The sequence below is a fragment of the Nilaparvata lugens genome, chromosome 2 (genome assembly GCF_014356525.2).
Source record: "Nilaparvata lugens isolate BPH chromosome 2, ASM1435652v1, whole genome shotgun sequence".
In the NCBI taxonomy this organism is placed as follows: domain Eukaryota; kingdom Metazoa; phylum Arthropoda; class Insecta; order Hemiptera; family Delphacidae; genus Nilaparvata; species Nilaparvata lugens.
In genome coordinates this window covers 76,180,612-76,203,138 of record NC_052505.1, presented here as the reverse complement: position 1 = coordinate 76,203,138, position 22,527 = coordinate 76,180,612, and the positions used below count along the sequence as shown (strand labels likewise).

Below are 22,527 nucleotides of genomic sequence, written 5' to 3'. Positions count from 1 at the left end.
GAAACGCTGAAGGTGTGTATGATCAGTATTCATTTCGAGCATATCTCGACTATTTTATAGTCACTGAGGAGAACTGACAAAACATGGTGCGGTATTTGTTGACAGTCAATTGGCGTAGAACGGGCAGCGGCACACTATAATAGCAGTAGGCGGTCTCTGCCTACCAATACTACTGTACAAGGTGGTCGGTCAGCACTCGTCTCTGATAACATCCGATGACGTCATCATCATCCACGTAATTCCGATGTGTTCGCAGGAGGTTATGCTAATTTCTACAACAGAGGAAGACTTAGTGGTGTGGTGGTGGTAGGAGGATAAGCAGAAGAAGGAAGAGGTGGAAGAGGAGCGTAAGGAGATGGTGGAGAAGAAGGCGGAGAAGATGGAGGAAAAGAAGGAGAATGAGAAGTAGGAAGTGAAGTTGGTGGAGGAGGGAAAGAAGAAAAATAAGGAGAACAAGGAGAGGAAGAGAAAGAGTGAAAAATTTGAAAGGGAGAAAAGGGTGGGATAAAGAAGGAGGAGGATGGAGAATGGATAAAAAGACAACGAGAAAAGAAACAGAATAGAACAGGACATGAGAGAGCAGAGGATAGAAAGTAGCCAGCGAAGAGAATGCAGGAAGAAAATAGGTATCGCAGAAAAGTAATAGAAAAGTGAAGAGGTAGAAAAGAAGAATGTGGATAGGGAGTGTGTATGAAAACAGTGCAGCATTCATGTGCATTCAATGCAGCAGTGCAAAGATGTTGAGAAACAATGGAGAATACAAGGGAAGTGTGAAGAATAAAGAAAATCAACAAGGAAGAAGTTTTGAAATTCAGAAGAGGATTATCATATAGATGGGAAATGAGGATGAACATAGGAGAACAACGAATAGAAAATTAAGAGGGAGAATGAAGAGAAAAACTGAATGGAAAAAATCAAGAAAAACGCATTGGAAAGATAGACGAAAAGGTATAGGGAAAAATCTTCGGAAAGAAAATTGGAACTAGGATAAAAATTAATTGTAAAGAGTACTAATATAAAGTATACTCTTAAGATATTTTTATTAACTTACGGTGCCGTTTCTAAGTTTCATTTACAGACACAGACACTCATAATTTCTGTAGAAAATTATACATTACAATTACGTGCTAAAATTATTATAAATGTTACAATTATCATGTGCTAAAATGATGAAAATGAATGTAACAGTTGAAATATTCAATAAATCATTATATTTTATTTAAAATCAATTTTTGAAAGTAAATATCACATTTTACAAAGTTTTCAAGTAAAAAGGGAGAAAATAAAGAAGTTGAACGTAGAGGGGAAATGATAAGATTATTACATAAAAAGGACCAAGGAAAGTGGAGAAAAGATAACAGCAATAAGAAGGGCTGTTGAGATGTCGGAGAGGTACAGGATGAAAGACAGACGGTGATGATAAACAGGATCGTAGGGTGGGTGGAGATGCATCATTCTTGCGAGGGGGAGAGGGGAGTGAGCCGAAATGTTGCGCTGTTGGATCAGTATTGGGTTCAGTGTTCACTCAGTGTTCAGTCGGCAGTTTGCTCCGGTGAATGAATGAACAAACAAGCGAGCACACACGTTGCCGCTCATCACCTCTCTCTCTCTCCGATGTAAACACGTGTATTGTGCAGTTCTTGTTATCAGTGCTCTTATCACTACTTGGAAGTTATCGATTTTAGTGTTGTTTTTTGATCTTTGGAGCGTGTTATCACATTTATCGGAATACTACTGACGGCTATCATCTCAAGGTAATTTTTAGACAGAACCAATTCAATTTTTACTGTATTTATGTGTTTATTAGTGATATTTAATATTTTAAATTGCCAGGTCCAATTAGACCTATGACAAACACTTAATCTGTTAATCATGACAAGCAAGAATACAACGAGATATGATAATGAGCTTCATTGATGATACATACAGAGTATTAGATAAGAAATTTTAAATGAGAGTGATGGCCAAAGGATTAACTACCTAAACGTGTGTATGGATGGGAGGGTAGAGAGGATAGAGAACAGATTCATTCTTATGACTTTTTATAGAGGATAACAAATTTCCCAGCTCAGATTTTGTTGATTGATAATGCTCAGTAGATAACATGAGGGGTAGGATTATTTATTTCATAAAGCATAATACGGTACATTTACATGAAAAAAGTAGCAATGATATGATGAAGATTATAACATGATGAATATAAACAGTTATGAATAACCCACTTTTTCAGTTGGGTTGAAAACCACACTAACTACTTATATTATATAAATATCAAAAATATGAGCACAAGTTTTGTGAACTTTTTGACTCATGATGATGGATTTGCAGGCTGTGAGACATCAGAAAAATGTAGCTATGCCTATAATATTGAGTCATAGATAAGATAAAAACAAGTTATACAGTTCTATTATTGATTCTACTACACTTATCAAATTCATTTTACAAGTTAAGAACATGAACCTAACGAATGAATCAGGGATAGAAGAATACGGTAGATATATTTACAATGATAATTGATCATTATGATGTGATTCCATATTTCTTGTTACCGTCGAACCGGCTAACTTGGGACAGTAGTCTAACTTGGGACAGTTTAACCCCTTCCCTCCAATTCCAACTTACCAGCTGTCTGTGCAATTCATTCCGAGTTCTGGCATTGTGGATTTGTTGGGAACACATCTTTGAAAACATTTAATAACGTTTTGACATCTAATTAACAGCTAAGATACTTTTTTAACAGTCATAACAATCTACCATCACTAACCTAGAAATTTAGCCTTTAATAACTTCTATTGTGAACACTCAATTATTAAACAGAATTATTTTATCTATTATCCAAATATTTTACAGTTAAAGTATTTTTATTATGAATATGAAACATATTATTCAAAATCTAATGTCACAAGTTAGTCTTCAACCACTCAATTGTCTTATTTCAGGCAAATTATATTGGTGTCCCAAGTTACCCAACCTCTGCGGGTAACTTGGGACACCATATTTTTTATTTTTTTCAGAACAGGTTGGAATAATAATGAAATTGAATGTATATATTTGAAGTATTATTAAAGACCTAAGTTTTGAGCACAAGAGAAATAAACTATTAAAATAATAATGGAACTGAATTTCAAGTCAAAGTTGAAAACTGTCACAAGTTAGCCGGTTTGACATATGATGATGACGTCAAAGGAAGAATTTATTGATGAATCACTTTCCCCAAAAAATCACATTAAAGTAAAATATTGTCAAGTAACATAAAGAATTGAAAAAATTCAAAAATATATATCATACTAGTAAGCTCCCAAGGCAGGAGAACTCACTCAGAATGAAGCAGATATTCTGTCAACTGTTCAAAGCATTGGAAATCCAAGAGAAATATTTTATAGTAGAGAGTATTGAGTTAATAGAATTGCAATAATCATTCCATGCATCATCGCATGCAATAAATTATCCAGCTGAAAGTTGATTTGTGATTGTTATCATAATATTGTAATTAGTAGTTTACAATTTTCATATTTCAATGCTACACTGTTAAATACTCAAAAACGACGAAGGAATTAGTCAATATTGTTGGCCAACGAACTCGAAATGTCTTATGAAGCATACTTCAGTACATGAGATTGATAATGATACTATCGATTGACTTGGCTGCTTCAGGCTAAAGAATTAGAACATGAGAATGAATTGCAATAATTTAATGAAGATGTCAACATGATAAAGACAAACAGTAATGAATAACCGACTTTTTCAGTTAGTTACAAACCTATGATTTTTTGCTTATTTATTCTGTACTGATAACATGTGGAATCGTCATTCTGATAATATTAACCTGGAGAAAAAATCAAATGGAAACTATGACTTTATATATATCGTCATTTTTAGTCATTTCTATATAGAGAAATGAGAGAAACAAAAAAATTCCTGAAAATAATTGTGATTTTATCGTAATGAACAAAAATCCTCAAAACAAAATGAGATTCTTAAAAATTGCTTCAAAATTATCAGCTTAAACGTTTTACTTGAGGTCATCTACGCCAGTATAATAGTCATTACAATTTTTATTGAGTTTGAACTTTTGATAATAATAATCGATAAGTTTTATTAGATTATATTTTAGAGCTGTGCTCATGACTTTACACAATTCAATGAAGATCGCCATTTATGGAGGAGAATAATGCAACAGGCAATATTGAGTTCAATGCTGCATTTATCTCATTGAACTCTCGGATCAATGTCGTTACATAAAATAAATGTGTCTTTCTTTGAGAATTTTCACAATTCTGTATTCTAGAAATGCCATACAATCATTCAAGGTGTTATTTGAAATGCAGTAACAGATTCCAGTAAGAATTTTAATAGTAGGTAATAGAAAAATATTTTACCAATAATTATTGAGGTTGGTATTTTAAATGAAGTAAATTATCAAAAGATAACCAAGTACATCACGTCAACCTCCAAAACGACCGGTATTAGAAAATAATTTTTTAGACGGTAAAAGATTCCACTCCTACCGATTTGATAGCGGCTGCGTAATTTATGATGATAGAAAGTTAATCATAAGAGTGTTTAGGAGGAAAGAAGCGTGGGGTCATCAAGGTTCAGCCGATTGTAATCATGTCTGGTCTCGACCTTGCATACATGAGCATGTGTACCAGAATGTAAATTTTCATGCCCAGTTAATAAACAAAGCGCGCAACATGTTTCGGCTTATCTAGGACACAAGATGCGTACTGTGTTCATCCTTGATCTGCTGCTACTGCATTCATGTTTCACATTGTTGTTTTCACTTACAAGTTCCTAGTCTATTTTTAGAACGCGGATATAGGGGTACTACACTCTATGAGGGTTCGAAGACCCAAGAAAACAATTAATTGTATGGTCAAATCTAATCACTACCCAGTACCCTGAGATAATTATAGTAAATTACTGGATTCCGATTAGAAACAGAGATCAAAGCCTTGGTGCCTTGGTATTGTGGAAACCTTATCGACTTATTGAAACTGAGTTTTATACTTTGTTGTTACAGGTTACACGGTTATTCATCTCATAAGAACAATTTTTAATTGAGTTGTCAATATAGTATGAACCACAGAGCAGCTATCAGCTCTCTGTTACTCATTGTCTCTGATACACATTGAAGTTTCTGTGAAAAACTGTATCACAGTAACTGTAATACTCACACACTAATATGATCACCTAGGAATGCAGATCATATTGAACTGTTTGTTTATTGAGGGTCGATGTCAAACAAGGCAAACGACAGAAGAGTCCTGCGACATTCGAGACCAGTGACGGTAGAGACCTGCGACATTCGAGGCCAGCGACGGTAGAGGACCCCTGAAAATGAGGCCTCAAATGTCACCTGCGTTAGGCGACAGTTGAGGCCTCTCCAATTTTTGTACAGCCCCGACAGTCGAGACCTGCGACCGTAGAGGACTCCTGAAAAAGAGGCATCAAATGTCGTCTGCGTTAGGCGACAGTAGAGTACTCTTCAGTTTTCGTACACTCCCGATAGTCGAGGCCTACGACCGTATAGAGGACTGAAAAACAGTCCTCTACTGTCGCAGGCCTCGACTGTCGCGCCCCCGTCCAATAATACAAGATATCTACAGTATTATTTGCTGAATGTTGAAAACTATTCAACTCATTCAAATGATTCACCATTGAACTCATACAAATGATATGCATTTGGCTAATGCAATGACAAAATCTCATTGTCAATATATTGGAATAACCTGAATGTGTAATCTACACACAGCAAAGAACAGAACAATTGCCTACCTGTTGGGGTATGATATTCATTTTGGCAAAGGTCTATAGGGAGGTGAAATGTTTCAGTAACCCTCTCACCTCCATTCTAAAATTCTGGATTCGATACTTATTACAAGTGGCAAATAATTAATACCAGGGAAAAGTATCATATCCTCGATTATTACAATATCACTGTCTGTTGCATGTGGGAAAAGCTTTAAAGTTTTTCTCATTGGAGGAGAAGAACGAGGATAATAATTATAATAACACCCTACTCGTGAACCAACTTGTATTTTTAATAAAAATACGTATGTTTCATCAAGTACAGTATTTTGAATCGATGGTTAGGTAAGAGGGAGAGAGGTAGTCTCGCCTTCTTTCATCCAAACATTGTTCGAAAATGTCTATAAATCCATGCAATATGCAATACACCTGGGAGCTTCCCCCGCAGTGTCAAGGGAAATTTTGTTCGACACTAAAAACGTTCTCGCTGTGTCATCATTCTTGGCTCCGACATCAACACTTGCGCATTTTCCCTGGCGTTTCTTCGAGGGGAGGTAAAAATAACAAAGACTAGTTCCTCCATGCTTCACAGGCGAATGGACCCTGAAGAATTTAGGGACACACATGATGTTTTCCACCCTTCTTAGTTTATTACGGAGGGAAACCTGCAGAGATCGTATTTTGGTGATCCCTTCTTGCCTGCCCTTCCGTCCCGCAAAGTTGCAGGAGCTGATTAAAGTCGTAACAGGCGGCAAGAAAGAAGTCTGACTACGAGGGGTTCTCCAATGAGCAGAGTATTGATCAGAATTTTCAATTGCATCAGGGGATCCTGATGCTTAGTATTAAATGTATTGCTGGGATGTTTCACTCTAGCCTCAATTTCGTCAGGGGACCTGGCAAAATTTACAAAAATTTGTTGTTTGAAATCCTTTGTTCAAAGTTTATTATAATGTGATTCAATTAACAGAAAAAGCTCAGCCGCCTCAAGGACGCTTCTATTTCAAGCTTTTTCTGGTATAATATAACAGCAGAACGAGACTAGGAAAAGGCCCATATTTTTGCTAACGTGGAAAATAATGGTCAATTTCCTAGCTTTATTCATGAATTTTAGGAGTGCCAGATCAATCATGTAATGGAGGCAAACATCGTTAATGAGCTTCGGGTTAAATTCATTCGGTGTTGGAATGAACATTCTCCATGAAGAATCTCATAATAGGTGAGTTATTTATTGAAGGATAAAATTGATAATATTTGCGGTTCTCGGAATGAAGGTGAATATCAATGTTGCTTGTTGCCGATAGTAATATTCTATCAAGATACTATGAAAAAATGAGAAAAGTTTAGCGATTATGAATACTTATGAGGTATATTAAGAGAAAAATTGAGAGTGAAGATAGATAAGACCCCTGCTCATATTTATATTGTTCTTATACTAGAATATTATAGATATGATATTATCCTTCAGTCATCGATATTGTGTTTTGATTAAGTCCATATGAGTTGAACTATTCAGATTTTCTTAGCTTATTTTCAACCGGGAATTGAAATTATAGACGAGAATAATCTCAATATTTAAAATTTGTTAATTTTTCATCAATGAGTTTTGTAATCTATTAGTAATTTATCAGTTTTGTAATCTATTACTGTATTGGTGAATTGTTGCGCTGTTTTGGTACTCTCATTCTGTTAAAGAGAATGAGTTGAGAGTTAATGATGAAATAATATTCCTGGAGTAATAATTACAAAGCTGACAGTTATGTGTGTACAATTGCCGAGTAACGTTCTCTACCATTAAAAAATAAGTACAGGTACCCATGCGGCGCTGAATAATCAGCACTGGGTCAAAGTCATCCCACGTTCTTCGCTTCCTAGCTTGTTTTGTTCAGTTGGAAAATAATTAATCAAATAATGAGTGCAAAGACTATCTTCTCACTCTCATGAGCCAAACAGGTGATTCATCCTGTTAAACGATTTATTCAAGTTCTTCCTCACACAAAATAGTTCGTTTCACTCAATTGACAAGTTATATAGTGTATACACAAGTATATAGTGTATACAATGATTTATTTGAATTCTCAAGTAATTGATGAGGAATAATTCAATTTTTTCAATTAAAATGAATCCATCGTCTCTAATGTATATCCAGATGAAAAACTCTATCTAACAGCAAGTGATCCCAATAGCAGTATTGTTAAAAATAGACGAATAAAAATCGTATTATATTCCATTTTCCTTGCTATTGTTATTAAAATTGGAGCCAAATTCCGAGGAAGGTGTTCCATGTTTGAGAAAAAAGATGGAGATGAAGAACAATCCAAATACCATGGATTATTTTACTTATTTTCACAAATATATTTCTGGTTTTCACATTTTCCAAGATTTTAGAGGTATGGTAGACTCAGTCAGAAGAATGAAAAAGACTAAGAAATTGTCAAAAAACCACTGATTTATTGATAATAAGAAAGACCGGTTTCGGTTATTACACCATTGTCAATCTCTGATAAACTCCAGTTTATAAAGCCAGTTTTTTATCAGAGATTGACAATGGTGTAATAACCGAAACCGGTCTTTCTAATTATCAATAGATCAGTGGTTTTTTGACAATTTCTTAGTCTTTTTCATTCAATATGAATAATTACCACAATATCAACTTCTCAACTACACAAAAAGTCAGTCAGAAGAAGAAGGTTGAAGTAATTGTCGCTGCGAAAGGGCAGCACATTTTTTTCTTATGATTGAGCCATCTATATTGACGTCGATGTTTCAGTTTTCAGGATGAATAAATTCATAAATTTTACTAAAAGATCCATGTGTAGTAACAATCTTAAATCATTACTATATTATTTATCTTCGAATACAAGGAATACTAGAATCCAATTTCAACCTGTGGAGATAGTCACCTGCTCATCAAAAACCACTCAACCAAAAATATATTCTGAAAGTGTGGCTCGTGGTGAAGTTGCCAAGACTTGAGACATCAAACATCTTAATCTATATTGGTCGTCTTCAATTTTCGTCCTGTCTCGTGTTTGGAATAATATTCCTTCATTTTGGCACCAACAAAGAATCGCTACAGACGGAACAAAATAAAGTTACAGCGACGACAAAAAAATGAAAAGAGATTTTTTGGTTTCTGTGGTGTGTCTATTTTTGTATGATATTTCAGCACACACATGCTGTGCTCATAGCGCATTAGTGGGAGAGTTAATGAATGATCTCTTACTTCGCAACTTCATTTTTTCGAATTTTGATTCTTGTAAGATATTCTATGCCTGGTGCCTAGATCCTGATGTATTGAACTGCTTGAAGTGCATTTGAGTACTGCATAAATACTACAATAATTTAATTGAATAATTACTTAATCAGGCTATACTGTCACGTTATCAAACAAAACATTCTTTCGATTGATGAAGTTCCAATATCATGATAATTTGTGGAAGTTTTTTCAAGATACTACTTATGAACTATAAAAGGTTCACACAGACATATCCATAGAGGGATTTATTAACATTCAATTATCATTACAGAGAGACCTACTTGAAAGATCATAGATAACAGAATCATGGAAGGAAAATAAAGAATAATTTTATTGAAGAAAATAGTGATAAAGATACAAAATGAGAATGAGGAAGAGAAACTGTTCCTCCAGACTGTGTCAAACTCGCTCAAGATTGGTTGTAGCTCATTGGCTAGATCCACAAACTTTCAGTTACGTGTCAGATTTAGTATTCAAATCTAATCCAGAAACTCACATTTTTCTCAAAAAATGAGAAAAAGAATACGGAGAATTTACATTATAATAATAAAGTTATAATGACTACCGCCTTGAAGTAGTACAATTGGATCAGAAGAATGCTAATCTCCCATGAAATCATTTGTTTCCCCAATACCAAATAAGGTGGAAACAGTCGCGACCGTGAAACAGGTCTAAAACTTGACCTTGTGGAAGTTTGTCACCACTTTTACCAATTGCGGTAAAATCCTCAGATCACTAAAGAAATACGATAGATAAAATTTCATCATTCGAAATTCGAAAATATCCAGATTTTTTCAATGATTAATCACAAAATGATATCCATATTTAATGAATAATAATGAATTACTTCTCACAACTGAAGTTTTACATAAACTCTCACAAAATTCTAAGGTTATCATATAAGAACGACGTCATAATTATGACAAACGATTGTAAACTTTTCTAGTGGTAAGATGGTAATCCGTCAATTCTTAAGAAGGCTTTATGGATGACAATTAATGGCAGTGGTAGCATAGACAAATAAATAAGGAATCTTCTCTTCATGTATCTTTATAACAATTAACAGTATCTTCACTCTATGGTGGTAATGATTGTGGATAGTGGTGCGGGAATTAGTGTTATTCTCCATATCGATCCAGGAGGTTTGAGACAATTTTATGGGTGAATCAAAAAATTATTATTCACCCTTGAATAATTTTCTAGAAAACATAGAAAGTTTTCCAGAAGTTTCTATTATAGGTAAGTTAATTTTTTTGGTATCGCAATTCGCTGAGCTTGAGATAAGACGTGATTCAATTATGTAAAGTTCATATAGCAACTCCAAATAGAACGGAATCGCTCTCTATTATTAATTTGAATAGCCTACCATACAAATAAATAATACTTTTCGAATGGGCTTCAATTCCAAATTCTTATTCAAGTTCTAAGATGAATGCATGATTGTGCACATTTAAAAAAGTTTATCTATTCTTGATGTGAAATATATTATTCTTATCATATTCCTCCTGATATTATTTTCCAATTCCTTCATATCAAACATAAATAAGACGACTGTTGTCTGAAACAGATGAAAAATGTTAGATTTTCATTTTCATAAAAAAAAACAATACTAATATGAAATGACGTCTGGAGTACTATCAGCTATTAATAACATGTTTATCCTTCTCAGCTGATTACAAACTTCACGACAATTGAAAGCGAACAACAATCATATTTGTTATGGAAACTACTGTTCAAATATTCCGAAAATAATAATAATTTAATGTAAATGTTGATAAAGAAAATGAATTGGAATTTGTTCAAGAGCGATTGGAGATTACAAGGTGAAGCTGATGTATTTTAATAGCTTTTCCGTGACACAGATTACACTCAATATTCTAAAAAGGCTATAATTCAGAAGCAATACTTCTAAACGAACACTCAACGAAGACCTTACCACATTCCAGTGTTTTGGAACCAGTTATTTATTATTTTTTTAAATAATTATTATTCCTAAAATATCATTCAAATGATCATACACATTTTCTCTGTTTCAACTGATGAGTAAAAATCTCGTCAATTGAAAAGTTTTTGGTATATAATATGGAGTGCTGTCATTCTGTCATTATGACACACATCATACATCGCTCTCCACTGATAAGTAATAATATTACTAGAATGATAATCACTTTATCAATATGTATGATGACATTATAAAGGTTCCACAGTCTTATCAGCTTTTCAAGCGAAAATGAAAAAAAATACCTATACCATAAAAACGTCCACAGACGAGCTTGGACCGCCTCTCCTGGTGATTGGAGTAATAATTTTAATTTCTGACTTGAGTCTCTTTTATTTTTCTACTCATTTGTATCTCACCGTTTTCAACTACATTTATCATCTCAATTGTAGCCAAATTCAAGAATGAATAATGGGCGTCGACAGTCGGCTGTGATCATAGGCTAACCTCCATTGATGTTAAATCTATGTTTTCATTATAATAGAGTGACTCATTTGAACAATAATGTGTGATCTTGTTCAACCTGTAGCCACCTACCACCAGTTTCAAGGTCATGGAATAATTTGATCATCAATAATGATTCAATAATGCTAATGACTCATTTCAAGCTTGCGAGCCCCCTTACCATTGTAACACTCCTAAGTTATCAAAATTAAATGAAATGCTGCCATTTGTATTGAGTGAATATTTGTCATAACATAGTAATCTATGCATGAGCTTATCATAATGAAGAATTTAACCCCATTGATCTCAAAAATTCAAGGACCACCTTATTATTTATTGATAGCATGTAAGCCTGCTTTTCAGGACCCGGACTTTGAGTTGCGCCCTGGGCAATCATGAACCCATTATCGCCACTTTTTCATAGGACTATAATTTTTTTTCTCCAACAATTTAGGTTTAATATAGTTCTTTATAGTCCTTCATACCTCTAAAGCATCACAAAAATTACAATGCTGTAAACAGTAGTTCACTGTTCCACCGCGTACCAGACTTGCATCCATCCAATATCAAAGTGACTTGTATCTTTTCAACGAAACTGTGATATGTTTCTTGATCAAAAGTGGAATAAAAAATAGTGTTTTAATAGTTCTAATTCAGATTTTTCGAACCATATTAACTATCTCTATGTTAACTCTTGTGTTTAGCAAAAACACATTCACTTACTTTTCAAAGAACACTAAGAATCATCATCTACAGCTTATACCAATCAACTTTCCAAACTACCCTATTTATACCAGTACACAATTTATCTGTTTATTACAGCTGGTAACTTTTGATGCTAAATCATATTATCACAACATGATCTTGAATCATGATCATCTTCCCGTTCTTCGGTAGCAGCTCGGCCGACAATTTCGAAAACATAGGTCTGTAAAATTGATTAATATTGTTATCAGCCCCCCTATTAGAATTTCTATTTCTGGTCAAAAACAATCCCCAATATTCACACACCATATTCCCAAAACTTGTACCGTTCTTTCAAATAGTGTTTAAGTCTATAGGGAGCATACACACATACAGACATTCAATTTTTATATACATATAGATTTGCGATAGTAAATAATAGTAAAACACTTACTATTACATTTGCAATAGTAAACACTTCCAATATGACTCATTACACTACTTCAATCATTTAGAGCCGTCAGTGTTCATAAAATCTCATTTAGTTTATAGAAACTTTTATTGGACGCTATGTTCCTTATATTATCCAGTTTTTCGATATGACCAATCATCAGTACATTCATTACTATTACAGTACATTACAGTTTATCATAGTAATCTACTATATAGATTTATTTAGTGTGTACTGTACTAGATTCTTGTTGCTGTACCAACAATAATTAACGAGCTGAATCAATTTTCTCTAAAGTTGCATGGTTGATTCAAATATACTCATGATTTAGGAGTGGTACGGAGCATGAATAATAATTATTCTCAAGGTTATCATCAATCGCCTGAAATGGACCAGACTGATTTCCTCATTGTGAGAAAAAAGCATAACAAACTATCCCACATCTACGACAATGCATACAGAGATAATGAAACAAATCATAAAAATACGCCTCAAGATGATAATATACTGTGATTATCATCAATAATATTCCACGTAGGCATATGATATGATGTCTAAAAATTTCATGTTTCTATTGTTGATTACTTAAATAGTTATGAATACAGAGATAATCATAATGCACTAATTAAGTATATATGATTCAAAGAATAACGTGAATAGTCATTTCTAATTAGGAATTATGTGTTGTGAAGAGTATTACCTCTGAGTGGTACTGGTACTGTAATTATTATATTTTCGTGTTCTCAACTCCTGGGAAACCGAACATACTGAAATAATCATGTCCAGAAAACATAAACTTTATTTCAAAGGATTAATAATCATTAGTAAGGGCGTTTGCGTGAAAGTTCAACAATATTGCTGATAAAAATAGTGGGTAAGGTTATTGAACTCTCGTGAAACTGTACTCGTTATCAAAGAGCGATTAACGTTATCCACGAAGTTACACTACTTGCATTTTCACGTTTTTTGAGCAATGTTCGTTTTTATTATATGGATGACACAATTTTAAACGGTCGTCCTTGGCTCATTTAGAATGCTGCCTGTGTGTGGCACTAAATTTGCAATGTCCTATTTTATCCTTTTTCGAGATGAAAGGCTCACGAAGTAAAATAAGTGATAAAAACTTTGTCTATTATGACTCAACGCCGCTAAAACGACCTTCGGAGACTGACCGCGCGAGCGATTCCAACAAAACCAGTTCTCAACTCCTCTAAAAAAAGGCACATCTTCTTTGGTAATAATTCTGACCATTGCGGTTTTGATAAGCAAACTAGGTGACGTGCCGCAGGCTTTCTCATTCTCTTTTTCTCCATCTTCTCTCTCTCTCTCTTCATTTGTCCCTTCATACGCTTTGTATCATCAACCTCTTTCATCAAAATGGTTTTTGTCAGTCTGTCCAAAAATCTGAATTGAATGCTCAAAATTATGGTACATCATGCAAAGACTAATAGGAACTAAATATTTTTCAAGCTCTTATTTCTTCCCCAGATATTTTTGCCACTAGAAGACTGGAAGCAAATTCACCGTAGGTTCACAAGGATTGATCAGGAAGGAATTTACTCCATCATTGAAATATTTAGTGTCGAGATTAATATGCTAAAAAATTATAATTAATATTGTTGTTGATGTAAGCATTTCCACCAAATTTATTCTCCACAAAGTTTTTTTGAAGTGTTCAATACATGGTATATTTAATGAGGTGAAATGTTTCACAGTTTCTATGGATTTTCTATCCTTCTTCGCCACGAAATTTCAGTTGTCAACAAACAACAAATCCGACAAGTTGATCGAGCAACCTGTTTCTACAAAGCAAGATTTTCCGTCTCCCTTATTTAGAAATTCCTCGAAATGCAATTATCAAATGCCACTCATTTACAAATCCCGCAGATAGACCCACAATCTCGTGACTGACTGAACTATCAGTTATGGTGGTATAACTAACAAAACTGGTACAGTATAATACAGCTAGTAGAACTACTATAACTGACAGCCACCACCAAATGGAATCGTATAGTAGAAGAGATGGCTCGACTCTATTTCCATACAGTATCATCATCATACTTTCATAAATTGAAAAATGTTTTCAAAATATGTTTAAAATTTCAATATGTGAGTTCTATTCACATTTTGTATATTCGAGTGGTATCTTATATTTTGATCAAATTGAGAGCTTTCTATCAAATCAGTTCAATTGGAACGTATATAGATGCAAATTCTCTTTGATCATTTGTAAGATTCTATTTGTTCCATTCAAATATTTGTACATTTTATAATCCTCGTTTCGATCATTCAACAAGATTCAATCGCTCTCTTTTGACTCTTCTCAACAACTTATAAGTCAACAACTTATATTTAGCAATATTCAAAATCAATTTATATGCATATTGGGGTGCTCATTCCTCCCCTGGAATTTTGGAAAATACTGCTGACCCTTTGATTTTGAGCGCCCCAAGAATTTCGCAGGCGCAGTCTGCGTCCAACCCCCCCCCCTTTGGGCACCCCTGATTATTATTATTATTATTATTCATCATCCATCATGGACTAGCAAGGCTTGTAAAGCTTGTTCCGGTGTCCACCGCTTCCTCGGTCTTCCGACGTGTGTGTATTATTATTATTATAATTTGATCATTGGAATATTGATTTGTGAGTACAGCATTATCATAGAGAGAAGATAGCATAAGACAGACACTGTATAAGTTCATGTTGTAGGCTAAACCACCAACTGACATTTTCAATTTTCACAACAGCTCATTGGAAATGATAGATTCCTAAATGACTGATAATTGAAATTGTATTACATGATGATGAACTCCAATCACTATCAATTCGAGGTCAAGATAAAGGATTGTATAAGAAAGGGTCAGACACTTAATTATTTTTCAAAGCTGTGATAAAACTGTGCGAAATAAATAAAAACATGATAAAAGTTAGATTGTGAGAAAATTTTACAATATTGCATTGTCAAATTTATGATAGTTCTTTATTTTATTAGATTGATCGTATATGAGATCGTCTCTTCAATCACGGTATTATTATTACTGAAATAAACTGTTCTTCGTCATAAATGTTCAATTCATTTCATTTTCTAAGGAATCCATTTTACTGCTGTATCCAACCCACTCCGCATTCAAATTTTGAATCATTTGATAAATATTCTGTGAACGAAGGCAATCATTCGAAGAAAACTAAAACTAAGATTAACCAATATGTAATTTATTAGAGATGGGTAACTCTGTGAAGAATAATCTTATTTATGATGAAAACTTTGTTTTTGAAATAATTCGGGGAATTCAAAAATGAGTTGAATTAGATCAACAATCATTCGCTGAGACACTTTGATTTAAGCTGCGGACAATCTTTGCAAATGAGTCGCCAGGAAGGAGGCTACTATTCGATAAATTGTGAATTTTACGTGGGCTGAGACCACACAAAAGATAGCTGTAATGATTCAGCGTACATTACAGAACAAATCGCTATAAATAAACAAAGTAATCTAAAATACCCACACACTACTGATATTTTACAAAAATATCTGTGTTTACTTACTCAACTTGAAATCTTGTTGAAATCAAAATTCATATCAATGAACAAAAAGAACAAGAAGGAATGTTTCATTGGAGTTTTTATCTCATTTTCTAATATGACTGTTGTTTTTCCTGTGAATCAAATATTGTACTACCGTATCTGAGTTTTAGATAAATTACATTTAACATTGAGTAATAACATTTTTATGAGAAATTTATTTCAGTTTCTAGGTATTTTCTTGCTGATGATAAATTCTCCTCATTTTGATCAAATTTTGAAATATAATAATCGGAATATAATCCTATTATATTAAGCGAGCAATTTCTGTATATGATATTTGGTTATTTATATCTTTATATTTGGTTATTTATATTTATTTATGTCCAACGTATCTCGAAAACGGCTCCAAAAATTTTCAAGAAATTTGGTACATAGTAGGTTTATGATATAAAAATTCGATTGCACTAGGTCTCATCCCTGAGAAAACTCGCTGAACGACATTAAAAGGATAATTTATCCTTGGAAAAACAGCTGAGACTTTCGTCGTCTGTGGATGATAAAAAAGCGAGTGGGCGAGTGCGTCTGTGGAAAATCAAAATATCTCATCCCTGAAATTCATAAGCTGACTTATAGCCAGCTGTAAAATATTGTGATAGAATCTTTTATACATATGATTGTAAAAATGAGTTGTGCCGTGAACAGTTAGTGCGCGTAATGAACATGACCTACTGGTAGTTTAAAGAGAAAAATTTTCCAATTTGAAACAATCATGCGAGATGAATGGTGTTCTGAACGGAAGAGGTACCGTTATCTAAGGCTGAAACTCGAGTTGCATAGACCGCAGCATAGTAGTTATCGGTTTACCACTGCACTGTTATGTGTGAAAAATTATTTCCTCGTATGGGAATATGTCTCGAAATAGTTACAGAAACCTTCAACTGGAAAATCAGCTAATTCAATTCCAAAATTAAAAAATGAGCTATTAAGAGTGATGTTAGAAAAGAAAAAAGCAAAATTCATGAAAGTAGCAAAAACATTTCTATAAAAAATAGCATGAGGAATGAATAAGGGGATATAGAACTAGTGATAAGGAAGAAAACTATAGAATGCTGTGTTTGATAATCTTGTTTGTAAATCCAATAAATATTATTTTGCTAGTATGATTATTTATTTCTAGTCAATAATGAATCTTCATAATTTTCCAAACTTCTTATGATCAATATAATGCACATTAAAACCCTTATAAATTCTAGTGAAAATCTTGTTTTCGAAGTATTTGCATCATAATTATTATTTGATACAAATTATACATGAATTTGAAAATTTAGATAAAAAAAATTAAATTTCGGTATTGGTTTTTAGTGATATTAAGTAGTTATCTTCCAGTTTCACTAGAAATCATTCACTTTCGGTACTACTAATTCCAGTCCCAGTTATCAAACTACTTTATCTTCTAGAAAGAAGTTGATAGATCAGAATGTTGAACTTAGTTACGCCTGCAACTTTGAAGAATGCAATCAGCTCAACACAACTAAACCTGTGAGTAAAGGATAAGTCTCCTCTGAGTCTAGTATCTTATGATAGGATAAGTCTCTTCTCTTCTGAGAAACGCCTGCAACTTTGAAGAATGCAATCAGCTCAACACAATCTCTTCTGAGTCAAATCTCTTCTGATGTATAAGTCTCTTCTAATTCTCTTCACTTATGAGAAGCATTAACTCTCTCAAGTTTGTGAAAAACCCGTTTAAATTATAATTATCATTAACTGCTCTATCAATCGTACAAATATAATATTTATTTATGGAACTTGTTTCATTGACTACAGCTCTATAATTTACACTTGTGCGAGTAGAAGTAGAAAAAATAGAAAGTGGAAACAAATCAAGAAATTGAATAATCTATCACACACTGTGTATTAAAAATATTCCCAATCATGAAAAACCGGGAAATTAACAGTTGGTCATGTTCAGGCAATTCCTCCAAATGGACTTCGCAGTCCGTTCTTATATCTAATCTATGAATCGCGGTTTGTAATACAGTAATGCATCGTAACGGATTGTCTCGAGCACCGTATATTGAACTCAGACGCATCAGACGCAAGCCATGATTGGTACCCAGTAGCAGCGTGCAGCGTCTTTACTCAAATCGGAAGTGCTGCTGGAACATGATGGGAATATCAATCAGCCTGTCTTCCTGGTCACGTGTGTGTGTGCGTGCGCTTGCGTGCTTGTGTCATGGTGCGTACGTTAGGCCCATTGTGAGTTAGTTGGGTGGAGGGCGAGTTGGGTGATGTGGTACTAGATGGTATGCAGACGCTTCATTCTAATCTACCATACGCCACATATGGTTTGCTATGCAGACTGGTTCGGTTGAAAAACACATCCAAACAAGGGGTGAATGAATGAGTTTGGGGAGTAGAGTAAGTACCGAACTACGTGTGGCCGGTATAATGTAGCGGAAAACTGAACCCCATTTACAATGTGAATTTATTGTTGATAGGGGGTGGATTGCCCATCTCCCCTGTGTGAACAATAATAATTGTTGAGCGGCTAATTTCATTTATAGGTTTCAACAAATTCTACTCGGTTCTTATCTTTCTTTTTCCATCGGCCGAGCAGTGGGGAAAGTTGATAATGTGTGAGTTATATTTGTATTTAGCCGACCGTTAAATATCCCTGTTGATAATGTTGTTAAGCAGCTTTATGGTCGCACCTGGAATTCGATGGACTATTCTTTGTCACTTGAAGCTTTCATCTATCACTTATAACTTTCACTCGTATTATGAACTATTTTTCATTCTTTTCAAAATCATTACTGTGAAAATAGATATCAGTATTTATTCAGTATCATTCTATTTATCTTTCGTATTAATTAACAGTGTTTAACAGGAAATGATTTATCAATTTTTTTCTAACCAACCGAAACTGCATCAAGCCATTGTTTTGATGGATAAATCAATTAGAATACCTCAACAAATTCAACTGAAAGTGAGCAGATACGATAATCCTGCGAGCCCTCACCTGAACAAATATTCACAATTTTAAAGCTCTTCAAGCTATATCTTCAAATCTGTTGAGTACTAGATCCCAATAGAAGAAATTAATGCCAACTATAATATATTCTGATGAATGTCCTATTTTAGTACATACATTTGGTGATAAGGTTTTATTCTAGTAGATTTCCATTTCAACAATTAGTTTTTCCTTTCTATGAAATCTTTCTGTGAATAACACTGGCGATAATGACTGTCATAGACGGCTCGGACCATACCAAATCAGAATTACAATATTTGCCTTAATTCTATTTATATCAACCCTAGCCACGTATACTCCATGGAATTATTCAAAGAATTTGATACTTACATTTTGATGATGAGAATTCGTTTTCGTTTCGGTTAATTTACAGATTTGGGCTCGATATAACCGAATTATAGTATTGATATAATAATCATAGTATACATGGTGACTATAGTGAGTGTGTTATTTGCAGGTTATGGTGTTGTTTGGCCACGGAGGCGGCGGCGGAGGAGGAGGCGGTGACGGTGGTGATGAGGGTGGAGGGGCAGTGCCGCGGTTATTGCGGGTGTCCCCCCTGAGGCACAGTATGCGTTTGCCCCCCACCTGCCCACCGCACCTCCACGACGATCCTGCCTACAACAGCGATGCTGACTCAACACTTTCTATGCCCGATGATCTGGCCACTCCTGATAAAAAAGGTTAGCAAGGATTACCCGTAAAACTACCACTCTCAAACTATTATCATTGTTATTTCCAGGAAAAACCATTTTCCAATAAAGCATTCTGAACAACCCAATAAGAGATACTCTGAATAACTATCGGAAAAAAATTGATTCACTTCATTTCCAGTTCAAGCGAAAAAGTATAAAAACGCAGGTGCTCACAGGGGGTGGGGCAGACTGCGTCGTTATTGAAATTCTGGGTGGGGGGTATCCCAAAAAGGTCGGTAGAGACGGCATTTGTTAAGGGGCGGCAAATTTGAGGAGGACACCCCTATTAAAAATTATAAATTTGGTGAACTTTATCAATACACACACATAAGAGTTTCTTGTATTGTTGACATCATCGCTGAGGCTTGAACTTGGGAGAGAGAATGGACCCACCAATAATACTGAAGATAACGATTCTCGCGGAGATCAATACTATCCCCATACTACAAATTATATATTAATATAAATTATGAACTCGTGCAGCTCGAGTGGTGCTGTAATTGATTGATTGATTGAGTACTTTATTTATGTAGATTACAATATATACTGGCTTATACACTTATATACAATAGCTTACAATACAGCAAAATTATAGATGAATTTACAAAATATAGACTAAAAAAATAATTATTGAACTGTATATGATATGAAAAAGTAATTTGTAATATAATAACTATAGATAATTATATTGTTATGCATCTACATAAATTGGCGGAGATTTGGACATATCAATGTCCATTCTTCGGAAAGAATATTAAAAATATCCTTCCCACTAACTCTCTACCAGAAGATATTGTAATAAGAGACAGGTAGAGAACTTTTGTGTTCAATATACATATAATCATAATAAACTTATATCATTATACTAATAATTTGGAATACAAAATAATAATAATGATGAACTGATTACAATTAAATGATACTACCAATGTATCAAAATCAATGTAATATATTCAACAATCACGGACAGCAAAGCGAACAGGAAGATCATCTGAATTTCTTGATCAAGAAACCGAATTATACTAATCTTGTAGGAACTTGGCTGCGGATAGACGACCCTCTTGCGTCACTGTCCTGACATACCAGATGTGAAGGTAGCTCTAAATTTAGTAGTTAACCATGTTCGAAAGTTTTTATATGCATGACATCCTGAAGTGATATAGATAGCTAAGTGTCTCGGTAAGGGTATAGTAATACATAACACTGCCTTCAGACAAGCACAGGTCTTCTGCTCTCTTGTGGTTGCCTGACATGCTACTTCTACTGTATTACTATATTGTACTGACGTGCTATCAACAAGGATTCAATTCTATCACTATATCAGAAAAAATGTATATAGGCTATATCTCTCCGACCAGAGTAGACTTGTAGACTACTAGCAATAGGGGGAATGGGTGAGTTCAGGAATTCGAGAGTGCCTGTTGGGAGGGGGAAATCTAGGGTGATAAGATTGGAGAAAAAAAATTAAGGAAGAAAAAGAAGAAGAGTTTTAGGGGGTGGCTGGTAAGAGCTAGCCAGATGAATTCTATTCTAGACTGCACCACTCATCAAGAGACCCACTAGAAAAAATAGTAGGCTCTATTTGAAGGATGAAGTAAGCTCTAGAGACGCAATTAACAATGCGGAGAACAACTAAATTAGTAGTTAAACGTCTCTCGTTTCAAATGTACTGTGAGACAGTTTAGCTTTTGTTGTTCAAGTTTATAGTGCTTGGAGCAGTTTGAGGGTGATTAGAGGTCTCAAAAGTGGATGAGAACAATGTGGTTGTATTTAATGTGACTTTCAAGTCTTGGATCTTGTGGAAAATTTGATAAAACCTAAGAATATTACCCTTTGATATCATCTATCAGTACAATTATTCCATTATTTTTCAATCCAAAGTAACTTATCAAATAAAGTCTGATCCCGAATGACGTCCTACGTATAATTCAACGAAGGATTATTGTTTAAAATGAAACAATATTAATCGCATTACTCAATGAATTGGAATCATTCATCTATAGGAGCACCTCTCACTTGTCAATTCATATGGAAACCATTACATATTTATATAGCTACCATTATATGATTAATACATTCATCCACTTTCTAAAACATTTTGCCGTGGCGGAAAAAATTCTTACAATACTTACTATGAACAAATTAAATATTTCGAACACAGATATATCTAAGGTAACTCAAGACATCAGATTTGATAAGGCATTTATAGCCATTAGTAATTACATCACAAGGCATATAGCTATCCGAATCTGTCCTTTCAAATGTGTCACATAAAAACGGCAGAATAAATATTTAAGAATATCTTGAACTTTGTAGTTTGACTAGTTGAAAACAGCGGGAATAAATCGATAAAGTTGAAAAATAATCTGATGAATAAAAACAAAAACAGAGTGAAATATTGTATTCAGAAGTCCTCTACACAGATTGGACAGTTCCTAGCAATTTACCATTTAATATTCCGAGAATTTCATCAACCTGAAAATGATACATCATTATTTGTTTTAAGTACCAGCATTCAATTCACTCCCTACCCACTGTAACCCACTGCGAATGTACTGCATCACTCCACATTTATTAATGAACTAGGCTGCGGGATAAATACCCGTATATATTGTATTGTTTTCATCGTTTGCTTGTAACGGTGCAAATTACACACCCATTTGAATGAATAATATAAGCCTAACCAACACC

At 34.1% G+C, this 22,527-nt stretch overlaps 1 protein-coding gene across 1 annotated transcript in view; it reads left to right on the top strand.

The window, feature by feature from the left end:
• The first annotated feature begins 1,507 nt into the window (after positions 1–1,507).
• LOC120349685 overlaps positions 1,508–22,527 on the top strand; it is a 53,554-nt gene continuing 32,534 nt past the window's right edge. The window contains exons 1-2 of the mRNA XM_039420191.1: positions 1,508–1,754; positions 19,599–19,824. Of these exons, the coding sequence (XP_039276125.1) occupies positions 19,602–19,824 (223 nt within the window). The 5' untranslated portion in view covers positions 1,508–1,754; positions 19,599–19,601. The remainder of the gene's footprint in view (positions 1,755–19,598; positions 19,825–22,527) is intronic.